The following is a 24,287-nucleotide window of genomic DNA, read 5'->3' as shown; positions in this document are numbered from 1 at the left end:
CAAGGTCTCTCATACCTTGAGCATGGAAGGGACCTCTGATCACTTTTGCTGCATTCTCTTTGATGGAAACAAATCACTATGACCAGTTCACACTCAAGGGGAGGGAGTTACTTCCTTGGGAACCATGTCAGAAGCTGCCGACAATTAGGAGTATGTTTCCCTGGCATCCTAGGTCCCACTTCATATGCTGACGGTAATATTCACCGTGTGATCCCTACACCAGCAGCATCACTTGGAAAGTTGTTACAATTGCTCACTCTCAGGCCCAAATCAGATTTACTGAATCAGAAACTCTGGGAAATGGGGCCCAGCATGCCAACAAGCTCTCCAGGTGATTCTGAGCATTATGAGATTTCAGAAGCATTGCCTTCAGAGCTGATTGGACCTTCCCAGTTTCTCTCTTACAAGACCAAGACCTCAGTCACAGGAAGATCTACACACATCATCAGTGTACTCATGGTTACTGATGGTTTATAATGATGATGATGACTTGCAACACAAATCAAGAGCCATCTCTCAGCAGTACCTCATATGGCATGTCTAGAAGAGAGTTTTGATTTTTCATTTACCTCAGATTTAAGGTTTTCAACATAATGGAGCTCATGGACCTAACCCCACAAGCTGGTGCTTTGTAGGTTTGGGGACCAAAGAGAACTTTATCACTTGAACAAAGCTTCAAAACAGCTATTTTTTCAATAGGAAAAAATTCATCCAATCATCTCCATGCCAGATTGTTTACGTATCTTGACTCTCTAAGAGGTTTCTTTTTAGATTCTGTAACGGATCTTAAAAAAAAAAAAAGTTTTTAGTGGCCACAAGTGTGCTTCTAAAGTATGAAATGGCTAAGAAAGCTGATTCTATGTATTAGGTCCTTCCAGTAGGAATGCAAACTCTGGAGTTGCATCACAGCCACAGAATGCTGTGGAAAATTCTCTACGCCTTTGGTCTCTATACTATCCTCTCAAACTCATCTTGGGAGACCTCCATGATGCTGTTAAAATACCGATTCTGGGGTTAAAAGATGTGGGTTCAAATCTAAACTCTGCCACTTAGTATTTGTGGCCTTAAGCACGTTTTAACTTTTCCAAGCCTTGAAGAATGTGGCCCTACTTTGGCAGTTCTGTGGCCAAATGCTAAAGCAAAAGCCTGTGTGTTAGTCACTCAGTCATGTTCAACTCTCTGCAGCCTCATGGTTTGTAGCCTGCCAGGCTCTTCTTGTCTGTGGGATTCTCCAGGCAAGAATACTGGAGTGGGTTGCCATCTCCTCCTCCAGGGGGTCTTCCAGACCCAGGTCTCCTGATCGGCAGGTGGATTCTTTACTGTGTGAGCCACAAGGCCTAAATGACTGCTATTCCAGTCATCCTATTAACTGACTTCAATGACTTCACTAAAAGGTGCATGTTAAAATGAACAGAAGGAAATGTAGCAAATACTGAAGTGCAATTTTATAATATTCTTTCATTTAAAAAATATCTTGTTGGATCAACTCTTTGCCTTATAATTAAGAAGAACTGTAAAATACTATAATGCCCCAAACACACGTATTGTATGCTTGTTTTTCAGTTATTGATTTGTAGATGTGAAAGTATAACTTTTGTTCACTTAATACAAATCAACTTTTAGCAAGCAAGTAAATGAAAGTAGGAAGAAAAAAACCTGCTCATTTTGAATGGGAAGAGCTTTAAAAATTCTTGTACCCCAAAATGATAAGAGGTCTTCTTTCCTGTCACGTAAATGGAGAAATGGAAACATTCATACTGTCTATGACTTTGGTCAAACCACTCAGTGGTAGTAAAAATGTCAGATACCCAGGAATAAGAATCATCATAACCCTACTGCTCTAGTTGGATAGTATAGATCCATTAGTCTAAATTTTATGGTTACATCAGTTTTTTCACTGTTTTGCCTCAGTGCATGTGTGCGTGCCAAGTCAGTTCAGTCGTGTCTGACTCTGCACCGTATGGACTGTACCCCACTAGGCTCCTCTGTCCGTGGGATTCTCCAGGCAAGAATACTGGAGTGGGTTGCCATGCCCTTTTCCAGGGAATCTTCCCAACCCAGGGATCGAACTCACCTCTCTTATATCTCCTGCATTGGCAGGCAGGCACTTTACCACTAGCACCACCTGGGAAGCCCTTTAAATCAGAGACAAAGCCAATCAACTCCAAATTATTCTACCCAGACTTTTCAGTTGAATGATAGATTAGTTAGTTTATTCATCAGCTGGAAAATATTTATCAAATGCTAATCATGTACAAGACATTAGAGGAATACAGAGAATTACAAGGTATAGGCTTTCTTTTAAGCAGCTTAAAACACAGTGGATACTTAATAGAGGACAGTGCATATGAACACATCATAAAAGCTCTTAATAGATATCTCACCAGGGTGATTCTCCCAAAGAATCACCCTCCCTGATTATATAATGTATTAAATTTGTTCATCTAAATAGTTAATTCAACAGCCCTATGTGATTTATTGGTGATGGTGTCCTATAGAATGAATGCCAATTAAGTAGTACATTTAATAAATTCTTCAGGTTTGGAGAGACAAGTCCTTCTCTGGGAGCATGAAGACTAATGGTGCCCAGGTTCTGAAATCAGAACCTCACCCTAGCTCATCTACTTAAGGATATATGACAGTGACAGGCTGCTCAATGTTATCATGCTTTACTTCTCCCCTGTGAAAACCAGGGATGTACTTTATAGGATGGTTGTGAGAATTAAAATGAGATTATTTGCATAACATAATTAGCAAAGGACTCAGCAGAAAGTGCTCCATACATGTTAACTATGTAGTAACAGCATTCATGTAATAACAGTATTTGTGTAGCCTTGCTTTTCATGTAGTAGTGGTATTCTTCGAGAGGGGAAGTATCTCAGCTAGGTGTGGAGACCATAGAAGAAGAAAAGATGGTACAGGTATGGAGAATAATAGTGTGAAAAGCAGGAAGATTGTAGTGTCTGCTGAGACAGTAAGTTTGGCCCAGTTGTGAAAGATCTTGTTTATAAGGTAAACTTACTACTCCATCATGCAACCTATAAAGAATGACTTTTCATTCTTGGGCAAAGTGTGACATGATAAAGAGGTTTGGGAAAAGGTAATCTGCAGCATATAGTGGACAGTGGGGAGACTGGAGATAAGAAGACCAGAGGAAAAAAATTACTTAAGCGGTACAGGCACAGGGTGATAGGGGCTTGATGTCTGAGTGTGAGAGTGGAAACAGGAGGAGTGAGTCTTTGCAGAGGAAGAATTGACCAAACTTGGTAGATGAGTGGATGTGAGAATTAATGTGAAATAGAGGGAGATTATGAAAATGTTAAGCCTGGGTTAATGTGAAAATGGAGTACTCTTGTTGGAAGTAAAGCAGTCAGAAAGGGAAGCCAGTTATGGAAAGAGGCTTATTTTAGAAATGTTAAAGTTGAGCCTTATTAAATCCTGGGTATGTCTAACAGTCATTAGAAAACTAGGACTAGAGCTTAGAGAAGTTGGGGATGACATCTGGTTATCCCTCAAGTAAGAGGCCTGATGCAATGGCTGTGAGTGGTACCACAGTGACCCATCAAAAGGATCCCCTGGGGCCTGGCTGACTCTCTTCACTCTTTCCAGCAGGCCCCAGGTAATAGTCTCGCCCCTCACCCTTGTATCCCTGTCCAGCTTTTATCAAGGTGGACATTAAGAACAGGCTCTAGATGTCTGAGACATCTCTGGAATCACCCTTCTCCTTTCCTGATTCAGAAAACCATACGCCCCGTAGAACTTTTCCATTTTGAAGTCAGGGTAATAGAAATATGCTGGAAGTGTTAAGTGTACAAGAATTAACCACACACTCAAGCTAAGGGATCTCTAGTCCACCCTTTCCCTGCTCTTCACCTCTGAAGTGATTCTAGTCCCTGTCAAAGAAACCTCAGATTTTGTTGACCAGACTAGGAGTATCCATTGATTACAGGCATTTGGTTGACTCCATGTGATGAGATTTTAGTGTTCAATTATCTGCTCACTGAAAACATCCTGCTTTTTATCCTGCCCTCTCATGCTGCTATTTTTTATAATTCTCTTCCCCTGTGTAATATTCTTTCTTCTTCAAGGCTCATCTCAAACATTCAGTTCAATTCAGTCGCTCAGTCGTGTCTGACTCTTTGTGAGCCCATGAACTGCAGCACGCCAGGCCTCCCTGTCTATCACAAACTCCCGGAGCTTATACAAACTTATGTCCATTGAGCTGGTGATGCCATCCAACCATCTCATCCTCTGTTGTCCCCTTCTTCTCCCACCTTCAATCATTCCCAGCAGCAGGGTCCTTTCAAATGAGTCAGTTCTTTGAATCAGGTGGCCAAAGTACTGGAGTTTCAGCCACAGCATCAGTCCTTCCAATGAATATTCTGGATTGATTTCCTTTAGGATGGACTGGTTGGATCTCCTTGCAGTCCAAGGGACTCTCAAGAGTCTTCTCCAACACCAGTTCAAAAGCATCAATTCTTTAGCGCTCAGCTTTCTTTACAGTCCAACTCTCACATCCATTCATGACTACTGGAAAAATGAAAGATTTGATTAGATGGACCTTTGTTGGCAAAGTAATGTCTCTGCTTTTTAATACACTGTCTAGGTTGGTCATAACTTTTCTTCCAAGGAGTAAGCGTCTTTTAACTTCATGGCTGCAATCACCAACTGCAGTGATTTTGGAGCCCCCCAAAATAAAGTCTGTCACTGTTTCCCCATCTATTTGCCATGAAGTGATGGCCCAGATGCCATGATCTTAGTTTTCTGAATGTAATCTCAAACATTACCTCCCCTACAAAGCCTTTCTTGATCCTCTTAGCATAGTTACTTCTTTCACTGTGATCTTACATGAATCAATCCATACTTCTATTGAAGCTTATATTTGAATTAGTATACATGTCTTCTCCCCCAACGTCTCCAACCAGATGTGTTATTTTTTCTTTGTATCCACAGCACATCACACCATGGCTGAGACATACTGAGATGTCCACCCAATGCAAGATGGGTAAATGAATGAAAAATCAAATGTAGGTCTTTGGCTAGCCTTGATCATTTGTTTTAATTTTAATATCTATATTTTAATATTATCTTTATTTGTACTTTCTTCAATCTTTAATATATGTTATGCTTGTAATACTATATAGACCCAAGAATCTGGTAACAAATTCCCAAGTTTTGACACTTTTATAGCATTTCATAAGAAGTGGTTTTAGTTTGTTATTACTTTTTTCATGTATTTTATTACAGTTTTAAATGAAAATGTTTACATTCTTTTCAAGAAGTTTGGCTGAAATGATGCCAAGTAGTATTTCTTAAGTTGCTTTATTTTTAAAATAATAAACTGTTTTCAAGTAAATCAATAAGTGAGAAAAATTTTTTGATAAAGTACCTGAGAGTTTTCTATAATAAAAGTAAATTTTTGTCAGATACTCATGACCAAGTTCTTCTGCTGAAGTCTTAGATTCTGTGTGGTCCCTTCTTGCTTCTTTAAACAGATGGGAGCCCATATATGTGAGCAGGTAGATGAATGGATGGAATAAAGAGGCCAAGCTCTCTCTCCACATATAAATCTCCAAAAATAATAGGATACATGTGTGTAAAAGTGGTAAACCACTAATAATATTTAGAACTCCACAATTCCTAGAGGAAATAAAATAATAAAGCAATAAAACAGTCAAGGGAAAGAACAAGTACCATAGTTAAAACAGTGGCATCAGGACTCAAAACTGATGTGTCTGAAATCCAGTCACTCATGATTGGGTCTGCTTAAGGTGGGAATTTAAGATTGTTTCTATGTCGTGGTCCACTTCACTTACCGATAGGCAGACCAGATCTCCTGGGCGGGCTCTGCATTGAGTCCGAGCCATATTGGTGCCAACTCTTGATTATGAGGACTGAACACACTCTTCGTGTCAATAGAGATGTTTAACAACGTAACTAGTGGTAGTACTGGTTGAATCACCTTTAAACACTTTGGTAGAGGGAGTAAGAGAGTCACAGCCATGTCGCGAGTTAATAAACGTTAACGTTTCATTGGCCATAGTTCAATTACAAAACAGATAAGGTAATGAGTAGTGCTTTGCTTAAAGAGAGATTGGTAACTGCTACCCTTTGAACACTCCCTGTTTTGTTTAACATACTATTTTTAAAATAAGACACACATTTCCAAGGACTTAATTTACAGCCATGCTCTAGAAATGAAACCAGATTTTTAAACCTTTGTCAGATCTTATGTATGAAAATGAGTGTTTCCTTTTGAGCAGTCACCATAGGAGGTCACGTGATACCAGCGATGCTGTCACTCCCAACGCCATTTTGAGGACTCTTTTTGTGACCGGTTTACACTAGATGATAAATCTTCAGGTACACTTTGGCTTTGCAAAAAAGCTGTTTCACCCCATGTAGTCATCTGTCTTATTCATGGTATTTAACTCTCAGTGGCATTTGGCTATTTGCAAAAATCAAATCCACCCTCAAAGAATGAAGTTTTTCAAACAAATGGGTGGATTGTTTTAGTTTCCAAGAAATTTTCAGCATTGGGCCTATCAATAGAAAATTCAGTGTTAAATGATGTCTTTTAAAAATTGCTTATAAAATATCTGTAGCAAGGACAGGGCTAAATTCATTGTTATTAATTATGAGAAATCAACCAATGAAAGCTCTTGTCATCAACAGAGCCTTCTACTAACAGGACATTGACTAAAGCATCCCTTACTTATTTTTAAACTTTTTATTGTGAAATAATTGTAGACTCAGAAGAAGTTGCCAAAATAGTACGTAGAGTTCCATGTGCCCTTCTCTCAGTTCCCTCCCCTCAGTTTCCGCCACTCAGTGGTGACCTGTCCTGTAACTGACTGCAGTACAATATAGAAGCCAAGAAACTGACATTGCCTAGCACCATTAAGTAGCTTAGAGGTTACAAGAGGACTTAATCTTCACCAGTTTTTACACGCATTCATGTGTGTGTGTAGTTCTGTGCAATTTTATCCCATCTATAGCTTCACGTAACTAAACAAGGCACGGAACTCTTTCATCCCTAGAACTCCCTTCTGCTTGTGTTGCGTGTGTGCCTAGTTGTGCCTGACCTTTTGTGACCCCATGGACTGCAGCCCACCAGGCTCCTCTGTCCATGTGATTTCCCAGGCAAGAACACCAGACTGGGTTGCCATTTCCTACTCCAAGCGATCTTCCCAACCCAGGGGTCAAATCTGTGTCTGCTACATCTCCTGCATTGCACGTGGTTTCTTTACCTCTTGAGCCACCGGGGCATCTATAGAGTCATGTAACTACCACAGCAAACAGATCACAGAACTCTTTCATCACGACAGCTCCCTCCTGCTACACTTTTGTTTATGAACCCCTTCCACCCTTTCCCCTGTCCCGTGACAACCAATTTGTTTCCTAGTTGTGTCATTTCAAGAACATTATATAAATAGAATGATCCAATATATAATCTTTTGAAGTTTACTTTTTTCAGTAAGCATAACACATTTAAGATTTTTTTTTTCATCACTAATGTGTGTATGTGTTTGTCGCTCAGTTGTGTCTGACTCTTTGCACCCCGTGGACTGTAGCTCGCCAGGCTCCTCTGTCCATGGAATTCTCCCAGCAAGAATACTGGAGTGGGCTGCCATTCCCTTTTCCAGCAGATCTTCCCAACCCTGGGATCGAACCTAGGTTTCCCACATTAAGGCAGGTTCTTTACCATCTGAGCCACCAGGGAAGCCCAATAGTTAACTCCTTGTCATTGCTGAGCAGCACTGCACTGTATGAATATCCCAGAATTTCACCCCCTGGAGGACGTTTGGGTTGTCTTCTTTTTCCTTCTCGCTATTACAGATAAGTCTGCTGTGGACATTTATGCACAGATTTTTCTGTGAACATAAATCTTCATTTTCCTGGGTAAATGCCTGGAGTATAGTTGCTGGGCTGTATGACAGGTGCATACTTAGTTTTGTAAGTAACTGACAAACTCTTTTCCAGAGTGACTACCATTTTACAGTCACACCCGTAATGTATGAGAGATCCAGTTTCTCTGCATCCTCACTAGCAACTGGTGTTACGGTTCTTTTCAATTTTGGCCATTATAATAGGAATGTAGTGTTTTTCTTTGCCTATTTCTGGAAATTACTGATTCAATTTCTATGACTGGTACGATGAGAATTCAGTAGAATGACTTTTTGTCTTCACAGTGCCTTCCTGAATATGAAGCTCATGGCTTATTTTATATCTATGTTAACTTTTTAGATTTAACATTATAAAAATATATGTTCTCTACTTCAACTTTACCAATATCCACTAATAAGCAATCAAAACCTCACTTTAGTCTCTTCTATCCCATCTCATAATTTATCCCATGGCACAAACATGCCCGTGCCTAAAAATGCTGTTCTTCCTGGGCAAAAAATCAGTAGTGGCTGCATTCTACTGCTTCTTTGGAGGGAAGGAGCACTAATGATGGGCTCACTGGTTGTCTCTGGTTGGTCACCCTCATGAATTCGTGAGAGAACAGTCTTTGTGGCTGGATTGCTGGGGATCCTAGGGGACAGCAGGACTGTCATAATCCTATAGGTTTGCTGTGCTTCTTTCATTCATAGGGTGCAGTTTTCTCTGTTCAAAGTTAACTGGCTTGTATGATGACCCATGGATGAGACCCAAGTATAGATGGCTAGATTAGTTGCAAAATGAACACTTTCAAACAAAACTCAAAGTGCACTTGACAGGCTGCTGCACTAAGTACTTGCATGTCTGAGATAAAACAAGCTGGATGCATTCAGGTCCCCCCCTCAAGTTCATGCCATTCTTTGTGAAGAGGCCTAAAGTACTTCCTACTGTTGAAATGGTGAGTAGGAAACAGAATCCAATGACAAAAGCAGCTTGTGGCTTCTGCTTCCTCTACATTCACCCACAATTACATCTTGATAATGATGTAACTAACAGTTGTTGCAGGTAAACCATTTCATCTTATTTGTTTACTTATGTACTTGTAATCATAAAATTACCTCTGCTGGTTGATAATGATGTATTTTGGAGGAGGAGGGGTAAAGCTGGGAGGGATGTTTGTTTTTAATTTAATGTTGCTTGTTTTCAATTTGGGAGTAAGTTAAAGCTTTCCAGTGTCTGTCTGCCCTTCTTGATCTATATAAATTGACTTACCACTTAAATTGTCTTATAAATAGAAGTTTTAGCAGATGAACCTCAAAAATATATTGATGAGTAATAGAAGCCAAACAAAAAGCTATATACAAACTGTATAATTCCATTTATCTGAAGTTCAACATTTAAAAACAATCTGTGGTGATAGAAATGAGAATAGTGGTTGGGGGGGGGTGGTATTGACTGGAAAGGAGCATGGAAGAATCTTCTGGGGTGTTTAAAATGTTCAATAACTTGATCTAAGTAGTGGTTACACAGTTTACCAAGTTGTATGCTTAGGAGTTGAGTACTTTAGTTGCTGTTATTTAATTAAAATTTAAATTAGCAATTGAAATGAAAAAGTAAGAGGTTTGATGATTTAAAATCACAGACCAGAATCAGTTTTGGCTTCTCACTTCTATGCTTCCAGGATTTAAAATTTTGCAAATTATAATTTTCCCCATTGTAAGTGAACCACTTTGCTTGTCTCTGTTCATTTTCTCTGCCCCTCCCAGCTTCTTAACAAGTTAGATTTTTGTTGCAAAGTTATGCATATTGTAACTGTTAAATTAAACTATTATGAAGCAGGGTGTGGAAGCAATAAAAATTTATTAAGATCACTTTAGACCTTTAAAAATTCCACAATTCCTTTCATTCACATGACATCCTTCATTCCTTTTTTTGAAGTTTGGGTCCAAGGAATTTTGCATGCTGTGGGTTGACATTTAGTTAATAGCATCTTTTGCTGAGGTTCCACTTTTCTAAATTAACAAGATCACGAACAGTGACCTGATGATATTTCTTTGTATACCTGGCACTTTTCCAAAACGAAGGATTAAGGTAACAAAAAGGGGGTAGCGGGGAAAAGAGAGAAAAAGGAAGGAAGAAAAGGAAAAAACTCAACCCTTCTCAATCTACTTTATTCTAGGGCAAAATGTGTTTCAAATTTTTTAAAATATCAGATATTACCCTCTCACCAAGAAAATGAACAAATAACCCTACACACATACACAAAATCTGTAGTTGAAATGTGTCTGCTATTTCACATTTCTATCACTTGTTCCTAATACCTTGTGTCTTGGTACCTTCCTACTAAGCCATGAAAAAGCTAAAATCTGCATATAAACCTGGGGGCGGGGGGTGGCTAGAATGTGTAACTTGCTTCAGGAATTGAACCAAGTCAAGTTTAGCTTCCTCAGGCGTATATGAAGCGTTTGTCTCTGAGTCCTGTCTGACTCTGCGAGCCCACAGCTGGGGACACTCCCCTGTGCGTGGAATTCTCCAGGCCAGAATACTGGAGTGGGTAGCCTTTCCCTTCTCCAGGGGATCTTCCCAACCCAGGGATTGAACCCGGGTCTCCCGCATTGCCTTTGCGGGCAGATTCTTTACCGTCTGAGCCACGAGGGAAGTCCCAAGGCGTATCTTGGGATGTGCCAATACGTAAGGAAAAAGGCCGAAGTGTACAGTAAGAATCTGGCTAGGCACATAATACACGTTTATTTAAAAGCCTGGTAAGAGGAGGTACAAATAATTATGTGCGTGAAGAACTCCTGTAACAGCGTCCCATGCTAGCATAGTAGATCGAGAGGGCACCTGAGACTCCCATTCCCAGAATCTTGACTTGGAAAATTCACGTTTTAACAGAAAGGAAAAGAGTGACCTATACAGAGGCAGTGTAAAAATTCCCGAGGATGGAGGGGGAAATCTGGAGCCTGCCAAATGCTAAAGGGTGCTTTTCCAGTAGGCTGCCTTCAACTTCTCTGCCCCGCTGCATGCCCTACCGCAGTTGTCTGGGCCCCCAGCCTGGGCAGACTGAGGGGCGAGCGGTGCGCGGGAAAGGCAGGCCAGCAGCAGGTGGGAAGGTGGCGGACTTCTGTCTCCGGGAAGGAAATGGACTGAGATGAAAGGGCGGAAAGCAGTGGCGCTCAGGGCTTGTGTCTGCGGGATCCCGACCTTCTCGAAATCGCCCCGGGCTCCTCTAATTAGAGAAGGGACGCAGGGTGGGCGTTAGTTCCCAAACGTTTTAATCGAGCCTCTTTTCAATGGCCAGGGATAAATGTTGCCACTGTTACTGTGTGCTGAATGGGTCGCGAAGACCCCCGCCCGGCCCCCAGCGTGCCATTCAGGGCTCTTTTCACAACCTCTAAGCGTTTCAGTCCCCGGGCCTAGCGACACTCCAGAGCGCTCCTAATTAGTCTAATTAGAAAGGTGGATTGATAGATGGGAAGAAGACAAGAGTTGAGTTCGGAAGATGCGCAATGCTGCCAATTTCGGCTGGGTAGCTGCTGACTCTCTCCAGAAAGAAAAGGCCGGAAAGAAGGAGGCTGGAGCCGGAGCCAGCCAGCCCGCCCTGCAGAGGCTCGGCTCCCGCGGGATCCGCGAGCTGGGCGGTCGCTGACCCCGCGCTTCCCTCGCTCTGCCGGAGCAGACAGCGGGCACCTCCGGCTTCTCACAGCCTTTGCGGAGAGAAGCTGGAAGGAAGGGCCGAGGCCGAGAGCCGCACGGCCTCGCGCCCCGGCCTGGAGCCTCTCCGGCCCGCTGCGCCCCGCCGCCGCCCCTTCCTCCCGCGGAAAGCGGTGCAGAGGCGCGGCCTGGGCGGCCGGCGGGCCGGGCAGCGGGGACTTCGGGGGTCACGACCGGAAGGTCGGTGCGGGGCCTCTGCGTCCCGCCGCGCCCTCCCGCCCCGGGCCTCGCGGGCTGTCCGAGCTGTGTTTCGTCTCAATAAAGCCGAAACCCCAAGAAGGAAAGAGCTTTGGTTTGAGAAGGAGGCTTAACTGCGTGCGGCCGTACTCTGGGTGCGTGCGAGGTTCCTTCGCCCTGCTCCGCGAGCAGGCCCCTCACCCGCGCCGCCCGGCGGCCGCGCGCTCCGGGTTGTCGCGCGCAGAGCGGCAGGGCCCCGCGCATTCCTGCGCCCGCCGTGGCCCGGAGCAGCGCGGGTGGCTTCAAGAACACTGAACCTTTAATTGGGCCATAAATCAGACAGGGGAGTGCGGTGGAGTTTGTGCAGGTGTAAAAACAGAGGGGAAAGCCTGGGCTGAGCAGCCAAAGCGCCCGGGCAGGTCAGAACCTCCAGCAAACTAACATCTTGATAAGTCCGCTGACAACAAAATAAACAGTGGAGAGGGCCGGGGGAGGCGGGGAGCGCGGTTGCCCGCGGCCCGCGCGCAGCAGCACGGCGGCCGTCTGCTGGGAGGAGGCAGGCCTCTTCTGGGTTTGTGTATGGGGCTCTTTTTCGGGGCAGGGGGGTTCTTAGGGAGGAAGGAGAAGCAAAATTATCTCCCTTTTCACCCTCTCGCTTTCAGCATCGCGTTCTGTTGGACAGAGAACCCAGGACTGTCAGACGGCGAAGGGTTAGGAAGTGCGCGCAGCCTCGCCGACCCCTGCCCAGTCCGAGAGCCGGAGCTGTTGTCGATCGAGGGCCCGGCCGTTGCGCCCGGGGCGCGCGGGCCTCGCAGAGTCGCGACGAGTCCCTGCGCCTCCTCCCAGACGCGGCGCCACCGAGAGACAGACCACCGGCTCCCGCTTCATTTCAGGGGCTGACGAGGGGAAAACACTGCTGCGCCCCTGGCCGAAGGAGGTAAACCCAAGTAGAAAGGGCGATCAAAAATGAATTTGGTGCACTGTTCGGGAGCAGCTCCCTGTCAAAACTCTACGGAGACGTTGGCACAAGCGGCAAACGGATTCACAGACAAAGGAAAACAATACAAGTCTCGTTAGATCATTTTTCTGGACATTATTTAAGGTCTGAAAGGGACCAAATCGTTTCAAAATGTTGCCAGTAAAAATTATCCTATGTGGAATGCAACTAATCCTTTTAGGTTCCTGTCAACTGTTTCCACAAAAGGAATCCGATTTTTCAAATCAAAGATCCAAAAGTCTTTGGGGAGAGATTTATTACATGCCAGAGCTTTAGTTACAGAATAGAGTTACAATAACAACTCGCACCCACCAACTCCCCAAAATAAGGGATCCCGTCCCACACAGTTCTAATGACGTGTGGGGGATGGTTTGCTGGAGTCCTGCTAAATATGCAGATAGGAGGAGAGGGGGGGAAGGGGGAGGAAGGCAGAGAAATATTAAATTCCTTAAATAGACCAACAGAACACAGCGCCTCAACATCTTATTTTTGTTCTCTGTACCCCCGGTTCCTTTTGAAGAGGAAAACAAGACCCAAACTTGGTGACCTGCCCCCCAGTTTAGAACTTTAAGGTGAGCTTAATGCTTGAGTCCTGAAAAACTCTTCCGAACCCTCTCTGAGTTTGCATATTAGTGTGTCTACAGTGTCTGCAAGTGGAAAATATTTAAAAATGAGAAAAGAATACAAGAAAATATTTTTTCTTTAAAATTTTTAAAAATTTAAAGTTTTTCTTTGATTTGGAATACAGTGTTTAAGAACAAGAAAAATGTGCCCCAGGGCTTTTCACTGTGCCTCTGTATATGAGTCTTTCCACAAACTCATGTGAACAGAAATGCATTCCCTGTAGGTCACAGCCTCAGTTCACCATAGTATGAGCATTTTGTGATGAGCCTGATCATGAAGATCCTCCGCCTCCTTTTCAGTTCTTCACTGATTAGAACTGGTGGCTAGGGATAAGACTGATGGGTGAATGACTGGTAAAAAGCCTTAAAAACTTGAGAAGAAACTCAAATTCCTAGTTCTCTGAGTGGAGGAGTTTAGTGCCTCCATACCATATAGGCACCAAGCTCTTTTAGGTGCTTTGTGAATGAACTGCCACACCAGTAGTTTCAAGAAGCAACTTCAGTTTAGTTTACAGACAGTTGAGTTTGGGGTTTTTTTGTTTGTTTGTTTGTTTTATGGTCCTGTTAAGTGGAGAAGTGAAAATAGATCTTCCTAGCCTTCCCTCCACCCCATTGTTTGCTGCTGAAATGGCTCGTTCCTCTTGCTGCCTGAGTTTCTGTTATTAGAGGCAACTTGGTGGTGGGAATTCTTGCATTTGTTCCCTGTATTTAAATTGGGAATAAAGGGATTTGCATTATAGCAGGTGCTCAATAAATACTACAGACTCATCCCACTTTTCAAAGCTTAGAGGTTAAAGAGATGATTAGTAGGTAAATAATTAGAGAAAAGAAATAGAACAAGAGACTAGAAGAGGGATTTAAAACACCATCACTTTGTTTATTTTAGAAGGGAGGAGAAAGTTATCTGTCCAAATATACATCTGACTGAGGTAAGAGAAAACACAATGCCACCTCTTTTTTCCTCATTTCTAGTAAGGGTTAAATAACAATTTATTTCCTAGATAGGGTGGGAATGTTGAAGAAAGATGAGCTTTACATGAGGCCAAAAGTTTCTCTTAACTAATTTAAGGATTTGGGTATACTCCAAAGTTTAGAGGTTTTTCATTTCCTGGAAGAATATGGATGTGGAAATGAAGCCACAAAAGAATCATCAGTCTATATATGTGTGGAGGTTTTATGTCTTCCAAAAATATTTTCATATAAATTGGCTTATTGATTCTCAAAACCCATCACCACACTCCCCCCCCCAAATATAAATGAGTGTGAAGAAAACTGATCTAATATTTATTTTTAACTGAGTCTTATTTCTTCTGTTGCAATCTCTGGAGGGTTTTTTTTTGGTTTGTGGTTTTCCCCCCTCATTTAACAGAATACAGTCTTGTCACAGTCATTTTCATATATATGAAACTCTGCATAAAAAATAAAAATAGAAATCAAAAACCAAATTATTGTTCATTCATAATAATCCTTCATTATTGACTTGTCAGAAAATGCTTCACACCTTTTATTGCTGAAAATATCAGCCTTTTAGTTATATTAAAGGAAATTCCTAAGCTAGTGCTCAAAGAAGCTTCTGCTCTCTGCCATAATTATTATCTGCTCCCCCTTTCTTTGCCAGTCTGTTATCGATCAGAGTTGCAATTAAGAGACACTCCGTAGTTTGTATCTGTCTTCCTCTGGGACAGACAGACCCCAGCAAGGCCCATGGCCTCAGATCCGTCCTTTCCTGGTGCTCTAGGGACTTGCTGGACCTATGGATGCATTACATAGAATTCTGCCTAATGGACCAGATAGATTCTCCTTAACGGTAGCATCTTACATAAAGGGAAACATCCTATCTTGAAAAATAGAGACACTCTCACTTTAAGATTAGAAAATTATCTTTCCAGACTTAATTTCAAATTCAGAATTAGAATTTTCCACATTCCTGAAGATTCTGATTTCAATACACTGCATTTCTTCCTGAAATGGGGTTTTGTTGTCTTTTACAACTTATAATTTAGAAGGGGAAAAAAGCATTTGCAAAAACACTTTCTCTGATGGATACATGTGTATGTTTGGCTGAGTCCTTTTGCTGTTCACCTGACACTATCATAACATTGTTAATTGGCTATACCCCAATACAAAATAAAAAGCTTAAAGAAATTATGTATGTATGTGTATGTGTGTGTATTTCTATAAAAAAACACTCAGGCTAATCTAGTGAATCCAGACTTGGCATTTCCTTGGTTACCCATTTAAAGATGGAAGCATTAAATATAGTGTGCTTTAAAACAAAAAAAACAAAGACACTTTTTCTCTGGAAAATCAGTGTTATCTTGCATTAAGCACTGTTTCTTGAAAAACTCAGCACAAACACTTTCCTTCCTAGTCTGCAGCTCACAGTTAGACGAAATCCCCACACTGGCTCCAGCCTGGGTGGCCTCATAAGGGACAAGGAGTGGCTCCAGGGCCTGCCTGGAGGAGGCTGGGCTTCAGTGAAGCTTCTGGTGGTGACCGGCAAGGATAAGCTGGTCACATCCAGGGAAAGATGTAATTCCAGCAGGTGGTCTGGAATTCCCTCCCAACTCCCCCCCACCTTCAAGGCATTTCAGGGAGACCGGTGGCCAGGAAGTTTGGAGCTTGAGGTAGGATTGCCCCTCAAGAGACTCCAGTGCCTTGTGTTCACTGCGAGGGAGCTAAAAGAACCCATTCAACACCTGATATGCAGCTGTTCAAAGACAGTAAAATCGCTGAGAGGGTGCAGGGTGGGCATATTCTCCGGAAAAAAAAAAAGACTTGCTTTCTTACTAAATGTTAAGTTAGTTGATATGACTCTTGACATGCTCATTTCTGCATGAAAAGGATGAGACCCTAAGTCTGGTTAAAAAGACCTACTGAACAGTTTAGCAAAAAAAGTTCTGCCAGTTTGGTAGATTTTAAGCATTAAAAATGCTTAAAGTACCAGCATTTTAAGCAAGAAAAGCTGAGGAAATGGACAAATAGTACAGCAGTGAAAAAGATAAGTCATCTGTGTGTGTGTTGTGTGATGTTTTAAAGATTGTTGATGTGAAGAAAAAAAGTGATGCTAGGAAAAAAATATACAGAACTAGGTGGAGGAAGCTGATATTCCCGAATAATTGACTTTCAATTCCAAATGCATCCAAAATGGGCGGGGTATCTCTGGGAAGCCCTGAGTACAGGTGGCAGGGAGGAGAACCTAGCAAAAACAAAAGCAAAAAATGTATAAAAAATAAATGACTCTTCTACACAGCGACCTCTAAGGCAATTGCCCTACCAGGGTGGACCTTTAATCAATCACAATGATGGTAACACGGTGGCAGTGTGATGTATTGGAAATAAAATGAGATTTAAATGCTGACATCTCAGTAGCTGTGACCTTGGGCAAGTCATATCATTTGAGCCTTTATACCTTTATTTGTAAAGTGGGGTCAATAACAATTATTATCCTATTTCACAGTGTGGTTGAAAGAAATATTAGTGAAAGTCCTTTGAAAAGTTAATGTGTGCTGTGGGTAGTAACGAATAGACAGGAAAGGGGTTCTGGGGTACTGGTAACATCTTCTTGACTTGAAGCTGGTTACACAGGGGTGCTCACTTAAAAGTTAAACTAGCTCAAAACAGTTTTTAAAATTACGATTTAATGCTAAGGACAAGGAAAATTAGAAATAAGAAGCTTACATATTTAATCCTCACTTCTCTTCCTTCCTTATCAGACCCAGAGACTGGGGACTCAAAATGGGGGTTCAGTGATAAGAATCAGTTGTTTTCTATGTGGGTTTTTTTTTTTTGCTTGTTATTGAATAGTATTTTCCTGGTATAGAAGCAGGAGCGAACCAGGAAGTTTCCTGCACACCAGAAAGGAACCCCAAACTGTTCACATTAAAGGAAAGATGTGATTAGAGAGGTGTGACATGCAAAGAAATTATCTGAAAAGTGAATTCAGTTGGGAAAGTATAAGACCGAAAGAGCCCTGAGCAGCTGGTCATGATCAGATTCTCCATCTTTCTGTCAAATGTAACTGTATCTGAGTTGGCAGGGTATTTATTGCTAAAGTCGAAGGGCCAGATTTTACACTAAACATATTTACACGTTTACATTCGTTGCCCTATAAACACTCCACGTTTCACTGGCTGTGACATCAAACACATTTACCAACAAAAAGCATATGCCTAATTACAAAATCATAGGGGGAAAAGGAGGCAAGTGGCAGCTGATGGGCAATGAGCATGCATTCCTGTGTGTGTGTATGTGTGACCCAACTGTAACACTAGGAAACCAGTAAAGACAAGAATTTATACTGACAACACCGGGCCCACTTCACTTGTCCTCTGCTCCCCAGGACTATCCTTGTCTGGTTCTGTTCGAAAGGGGGAAGGGGACCCCTGGCATTCCAATTAGTCCCAGGTTACACCCCGCTCCCCTTGGAGGAATCCAGAGAAACCAAGGTGCTTCCTGGGCAGATTTCTGACTTGGACAGAGTTTGATGCTGATTGGCCTTTAACTGGCCCCCAAATGACTTCTCAGTCCATAATAAAAACAGGTGTGAGCAAAATGTGTAGCCAGCAGAGAATTTCTCAATGAAAACTAGAGTTGTTAATTCCTGGCTTGAGATAGTAACATCAGATCCCTACCCATCAATAGCAGTTGTAATAACACTGTTAGCTGCTCCAAGCTTGGTCCTCAGTCAAGCAGGGAAATCAGAAGCACCAGAGCTAGAGAGAAAAACAAAACAGGCACAACCGCTGGCCTCAGACAGCCTTTAATAAATGACACGGGCTGGTATTCCATCAAAATAATCACCTTCCATCAGAATAACCACCTCTCCCAGTGTTCTCAGAGGACAGGCGAGAGGAAGAAATTGTGGATTAAAAAAAAAAAAAAAACCTGTGAAGGGCAGAAACCTCCAGCCCCCTTCGGATGGATTTTTACTACACACACTGTAAGAAGTGTGATAACAAATAGATCCCAAACTCCAATTCCATCAGCAGAAAGTTTGGGCAGGAATAGGCCACTGGGTAGGGGCAGCGAAGGAGAGATGTGCAAACTAGATGCCTTAGTAAAGCATGAAGAAAGTTCTCCTGATTTTTTTCCCTTCCCCTCCTCAGTTTCTTTTCTAAGAGGAAGGGAAGGGCCTCTTAAATTCACAGGATGAGGATGGAGAGGAAACACACTGTTGAGCAGAAGCGCCAGCTTCTTATTTTAAAGAAATAAAATAATTACCCAATAGAGGAAAAAAAAAAAAAAAGAAATCAACCAAGAAATGATCTAAGGTCATGACACCATGTGTGATACAAGGAACAATTCAATCCATAAGGGCTTCATTACCCCCGCAATAGATAACATTTGGCTAAATCTAGCTGCAGATTAAATCTCCGCAGCATAACAGAGTCCTGAATGGAGAGGCTCCTTTTTGTGTGGTCCTTCTCCGGGAGCTGCCTGAACCATTAGCCCCAATATATCCCTCTCCCTATTAACTGCAATTCCCTCCCGACTGCGCTTCGGTCATTTGTCTCCAGGCTCTACGGGGGCGTTTGATGAGCAGAGAAACAAGGAGAAGGGGAGAAAAGCCTCGGGTTAATGAGTTGTAGCAAATCCACACTTTGTAGTCGGGAGGAGGAGAGCTGGTGTCCAATGTTTGTCCAACTGGTTTATTTTTCGAGACCCAGCCTATTGAGGAAGGCTTGTTCAAGCCGGTTTCGTCCTTACAAACACACAAACATCCTTCTGTTTGCCTTCAAAGAAAAGGGGACCAGAGCTGGATTTGCATGCGAATGAGGAGCCTCGGGAGGAGACGTCCTGGCCCATCAAAGGCCGCGGTAGCCGGGCGGCCGGGCGGCCTTTGTTCCAGCACCTGCTCGCCCCCGCGGCCTGACGGGGCGCGCCCCAAGCTCCTGGCTCGCCGGGCCCACTGCCCGTGGTTCACTCCTCGCCTGCCCCGCGGCCCTCGCCTGGCGGCCCGCGGCCCACCCCTCGCCTGTCCCCGCGGCCTTCGCTTTCCCATAGGTCGGCCAGCCGTCGGCCAGGCCCGCGGAGCCGGCAGAGCCGACGAGGGAACCCCAAACCCGGCGGTAGTGGAGGAGCTGCACTCGCACGACGCAAAGCTCGAGACAGGCAGGCGGGTCGGCTTCACCTTTTCTCAGGATTCGGGACTCAAGACGCACTTGCGGGAGAAGCGGGACCCCGGCTCCCGGTCCCGAACCGAGGACCGCGCTGGATCGCCCAGGCTTTCTTGCCGTTCTCTTAAAAGCACCGACAGCCTGGGAAGCGGAGCGCGTCCCTGCACTTTTTTAAAGATGCGGAAATTTGGATAGAGAAAGAAATTAGCCGGGACTCCCAGGTTCAGGATACCCAAGCATCACGCAAATAGTGAGACACACGATTTTTATTTTCGTGCGCTCTCCCTAATTACTTTCAGATAAAAACTCAGATCTATGCTTTACAGAAGGCTTCGAGGCCCGCCAGCAGTGCTTGTGCGGTTTGGGCTCCTCCTGCTAAAGCCTGTCCACCCAGGGTGCCAGTGACATCCGGACCTTCCGGGTTCCAATGTCTCCTCTTCCTTAGGTGGGCCAGGGTAAACGTAACTTTTCAAAAAAAGACTTTGGTCTAACGAATTACAACTTGTATCTAGGCATAAACTTGGGGGGTGACTGTGTTTACTTTAGCCTCTTATTTTCCCTCTTTCAAATATTTCATAGGGTAAAAAACGCAGAACTTAATTTTGAGGCTATGAGGGTCAGTTTTTTTCCCTGAAGGACAGGGCATCAAAGAATGAACGGCACTGCAAAACAGTGGCCTACAATGTGGCCTTTGTTAACTTGCTAGTTTAAATCGCCAGCCCTTCAGATATATACCTGTCCAGATATTTGAAAAAATAACAATTCACTGATATTAAGCACGAAAATTACTATGCCTTCGTTTTATCTGAACCCCACATTACTACCAAAACTAGTCTCGTCTTTTTAAAGAACTATAAACTACCTGCAATAACTAGTTAAGGAAAATAAAGTTTGAAAAAAGATATCCTAGATCACCTAAATTTTTAAAATATAAGTAAACACCTGATGCATTTCAGTCTTTAAAGAGTATAGTATCTGAAAATTAAAGATTTTCTTTACATACTCTAAAGTTATTCATTTCAACTAGAATTTTGAAGTTAACACTGCCTTTTAGAATAAAAACTTCTTTATGCAACTACTGGAATTCTGTCAAAGAAAATAGCTTTAAATACTAGAGCTTTCAAATACAATTTAATCTATGTATTTTCTTGTTTGATTAAAGCTATTTAACTGATGATGAGCTCTATTAAATTTTTCTAATAAATTTTAAATTCAAAAGTCACAGATTTGTTACTTACTCCCATTAAAACATAACCTTATGTTGCAGAGTTTTTACAGATTTATAGGAATTTGTGCTCAGAAGTGAGTGAAAATTAAATGGAGTGGAAAGCTCCAAAATAAAATTTAAAGTTCTATAAAATTATCTTAGAGAACTGTGGCTTTTAAGTGTCCTCAGTGCTCTTCAAAATGGAATCAAATAAGATTTGGAAAGGTATACCAAAGAAACTTTTATTTGTAGTCATTTAAAAATAATTTCTGATCTCCTGCAATGGTTTTGACTTAGCATAAATAAAAAATCATGGCATGATGTTCTTATTAAGCTGTCTCTGAAAATATTACTTTTCTCTTCTATAACGGGTTCCTACTTAGCCCACAAGGAAAGTTTAACAGAAAAGAAAATAAACTAAGAAGGGGATGACTAAAGTCGATTCTTTTGGAGAATTTTCTTTGAAAATTAAGTATTTATTTCTGAAAAAGTGTAAAAATCTTACATTAGAATAGTACAATAATTGCCAGTCAAAATTTACAATACTCCTTGTAAAGAATACGAAGTAAGTACAAAATAAAAATTCCGCATGTCTATTATGATACAAAACACAGGTTAAAATAAGAAATGATAATTTTGACTTTTTTCCTTGTGTAAACATGTTAATCATTTTTTCCTTTTCATGAAAAAGCACACCAGACAAATGTCCTCAAATAAAAACTATTGCTTCTCTGGCATTCTTCGGGACCTTTACTATTTTTGCATTACTCTTCTGTTGAACATTATTGGTCTTTTATTTTTAACGCCTGGACCTGAGACTCTCTAGACCTCAAAAAGGCTTAGATTTTCAAAAAATGTTCCCAAAGTCAAGGAAGCCCCTTGTGCCTAGACAGAGCGGATCTCCACCAGCACCCTCTTCCTCCCCACCCCAGGTTGGGGGGCTGCAGCATAGGGCGACTTTGCATAAATAGAGGGACCTGCAGAGTCGAAAAGAGCGCCCGAGAAGTTGCCAAACACAGTCTCGTCTGAGAATCCCAAGCGGCGAAATGGGGGCGCGAGGTCGGGAGGGGCCGCGCCGGGAGGAGGGAACAAAACACAAAACCACCCAGATGAAAATAGGAGCCATGATTCCTACCTTCTCTTTCTCAAGCGCGCTAACATAGCGTTATTAACAATTTGAGATCCTAGCAGTAAAGTTCTCGACACTGGACAGGGCAGTCCCTTGGTGCAGAGTCCCCAGGGCGGCCGACGAGGAGACGGAGGAGGCGGCGGCGGCGGCGGCGGCCACGAGCGAGCGGGTGAGCGCGGCGGCCGGACCCACGGCCGCCTGAGCCGCACAGCCGCCGCCGCCGCCGTCGCTACCACCGGCCCCGAGCGCGGACGGCGTCCCGGGAGATGGGGAGGGCGAGGCCTGCACGGCCACGGCGGCCTGCGCGGCGGCGGCGGCGGCGGCCGGGCCCAGGCTGCCCCCGATGATGCTCTCGATGGAGAAGGGCGAGCGCGCCAGCGCCGAGGCGCCCGGGCCGCCCGCCTTGGCCGCCGAGGCCTGCAGGGGGCCGGGCAGGGCGGCGCCGAGCGGGTGCGGCCGGTAGCCGAAGGCGGTCCGGGCCAGCTCGGCGGCCGCGCCGTGGGGCGGCGGCGGCGGCGGGGGCGGCGGCGGCGGGGGGGGCGGCGGCGGCGAGTGCGGGTGGAAGGCGGCAGCGGCAGCGGCCGCGGCGGCGAAGAGGGCCGAGGGCGGCGCGTAAGGCGGCAGCTGCAGGCCGTAGCCGCAGCCGTAGGGGCCGTAGCCGTAGGCGTGCGGGGGCGGCGGGGGCGCGGGCGGGAAGAGCGCGGCGGCTGCGGCGGCCGCGGCCGGGTCCCCTGCCCCCCCCGCGCCCCCCGCGCCGCGCAGCAGCAGCGACTCGGCGGCGGCGGCGTTGGGCGGGAGCAGCGGCTGCCGCTTGAAGCGCTTCCTCCGGCGCAGGAAGCTGCCGTTGTCGAACATGTCGGCGGACTCGGGGTCGAGCGTCCAGTAGTTGCCTTTGCCGGGGTTGCCGGGCTCGCGGGGGATCTTGACGAAGCAGTCGTTGAGCGAGAGGTTGTGGCGGATGCTGTTCTGCCAGGCGGGGAACTTCTCCCGGTAGTACGGGAATCGGCCGCTGATGAACTCGCAGATCTCGCTCAGCGTCAGCCGCTTCTTGGGGCTCTGCAGGATGGCCATGGTGATGAGCGCGATGTACGAGTAGGGCGGCTTCACCAGCGGGTTCTTGGCGCCGCCGCCCGCGCCCACGCCGCCGCCGCCCGCGCCCGCGCCGCTGCCGCCACCAGCCCCGGCCCCCGCCCCCGGGGCTGGACCCGGGGGCGCCGGGGAGCCCCCTGTCCGCGGAGCCAGCAGGATGTCATCGTCGTCGTCCTCCTCCTCCAGGTCCTCCAGCTCGTCTTCCCCGGCGTACGAGCGCCGCCGCCGCCTCCGCCGCGCGGGGACAGCCAGGCGGTGCCCGCCGCCGCCGCCCTCGTCGTCGTCCTCCTCTTCCTCGTCGTCTTCGTCCTCGCCCTCCCCCACCACGTCGATGTCTGTCTCCTCGGCGAGGCCGGAGGCATCGGACATCTCCGTGCTCAGGGTCATAGCTGTGGCGCGGCGGCGGCGGCGAGGCGGCCCATAGGGGCGCCGGGCTCCGGGTTCCCGCCGCACCCCAGCCCAGGTCCCGGGTGGCGGGCCCGGCCCGGGGGCGCCACGCTGGGCGGGGTGGGGGAGGCGGGGGGCGGGGGACGGTGCTCCGCGGCTGCGGGAGCTGCGGCGCTGGGGCTGCGCGGCAGCCGCCGAGGCTCGCGCTGCGACTTTGTAACTCCTGCGCCGCCGCGGCGGTCCCGCGATCTCCGCGCTGGTTTAGTTAGGCGCGCACCCCGCCTGGGCGGGGGACTTGACCTTCCTCTCTCCACCAGCAGCCCCTCGCCGCGTCCGTCGAGGAGGGGGTGGCGGGGTACCGAGCGAACAAGTCAATAGTGGCGGGCGCCCGGGAGGGTGCGAGACGGTGGAGAGTCTAGGGACAGAGCTCGGCGAAGAGAGGGCTGAGTCCAGGAGAGGGCGGACCTTTCCCCGGCTTATAGCTGAAGGAGGCCTGTCACATGGTGTGCACGTCAGAGCGCTGCCAAGGCTAGGGAAAGAATGCCTAGAGAATCAGCCCCGCTCCGAGAGAAAGTTCACCGTAGGAGGGAGCAGCAACTGTGAAGAGGAGGGAGGAGGCAGGAGCCCATCATTCCTTCCCAAAGGAGCTGAGACCTCTGAGTCTCTCGCAGGCTCGTGGTGGTTTGATCAAGGGCCGCGGCACGAGTTCGAGTTCCCAGTCTCCTCTGCAATGAGCCCTCAACCCGAACCCCAGAAACACTCCTGGGACGCGACAGTTTGACCACCCGATGGCCCTTCGGAACCATCTCGCCAGGACATGACCATCCCTGAGGGTCGTCCGAGGTGGTCCCTGGGGAACGGCCTTGAGATTTGTTGGGTTGTTCCATATCCTCCAGATTGAACGAGCGGCTCCCCACGGAATCTGATAAGAAACCGCCTCCCCCCTCCCTCAGTTTAAGCG

At 45.5% G+C, this 24,287-nt stretch overlaps 1 protein-coding gene across 1 annotated transcript; it reads right to left on the bottom strand.

Moving 5' to 3' along the window:
• Positions 1-2,191: 2,191 nt before the first annotated feature.
• On the bottom strand, positions 2,192-23,396 carry FOXD1 (forkhead box D1). The gene is made up of 2 exons (XM_069556101.1): positions 21,857-23,396; positions 2,192-4,530 (listed from the first exon to the last, which is right to left on the bottom strand). The coding sequence occupies exon 1, from the start codon at positions 23,324-23,326 to the stop codon at positions 21,890-21,892; it is 1,437 nt and encodes a 478-aa protein (XP_069412202.1). The 5' UTR covers positions 23,327-23,396; the 3' UTR covers positions 2,192-4,530; positions 21,857-21,889.
• Between the last annotated feature and the right edge of the window lie 891 nt (positions 23,397-24,287).

Source organism: Ovis canadensis, chromosome 16 (genome assembly GCF_042477335.2).
Source record: "Ovis canadensis isolate MfBH-ARS-UI-01 breed Bighorn chromosome 16, ARS-UI_OviCan_v2, whole genome shotgun sequence".
In the NCBI taxonomy this organism is placed as follows: domain Eukaryota; kingdom Metazoa; phylum Chordata; class Mammalia; order Artiodactyla; family Bovidae; genus Ovis; species Ovis canadensis.
Note: the sequence above shows the minus strand (reverse complement) of the source record. Positions and strands in the feature narration are given on the sequence as shown.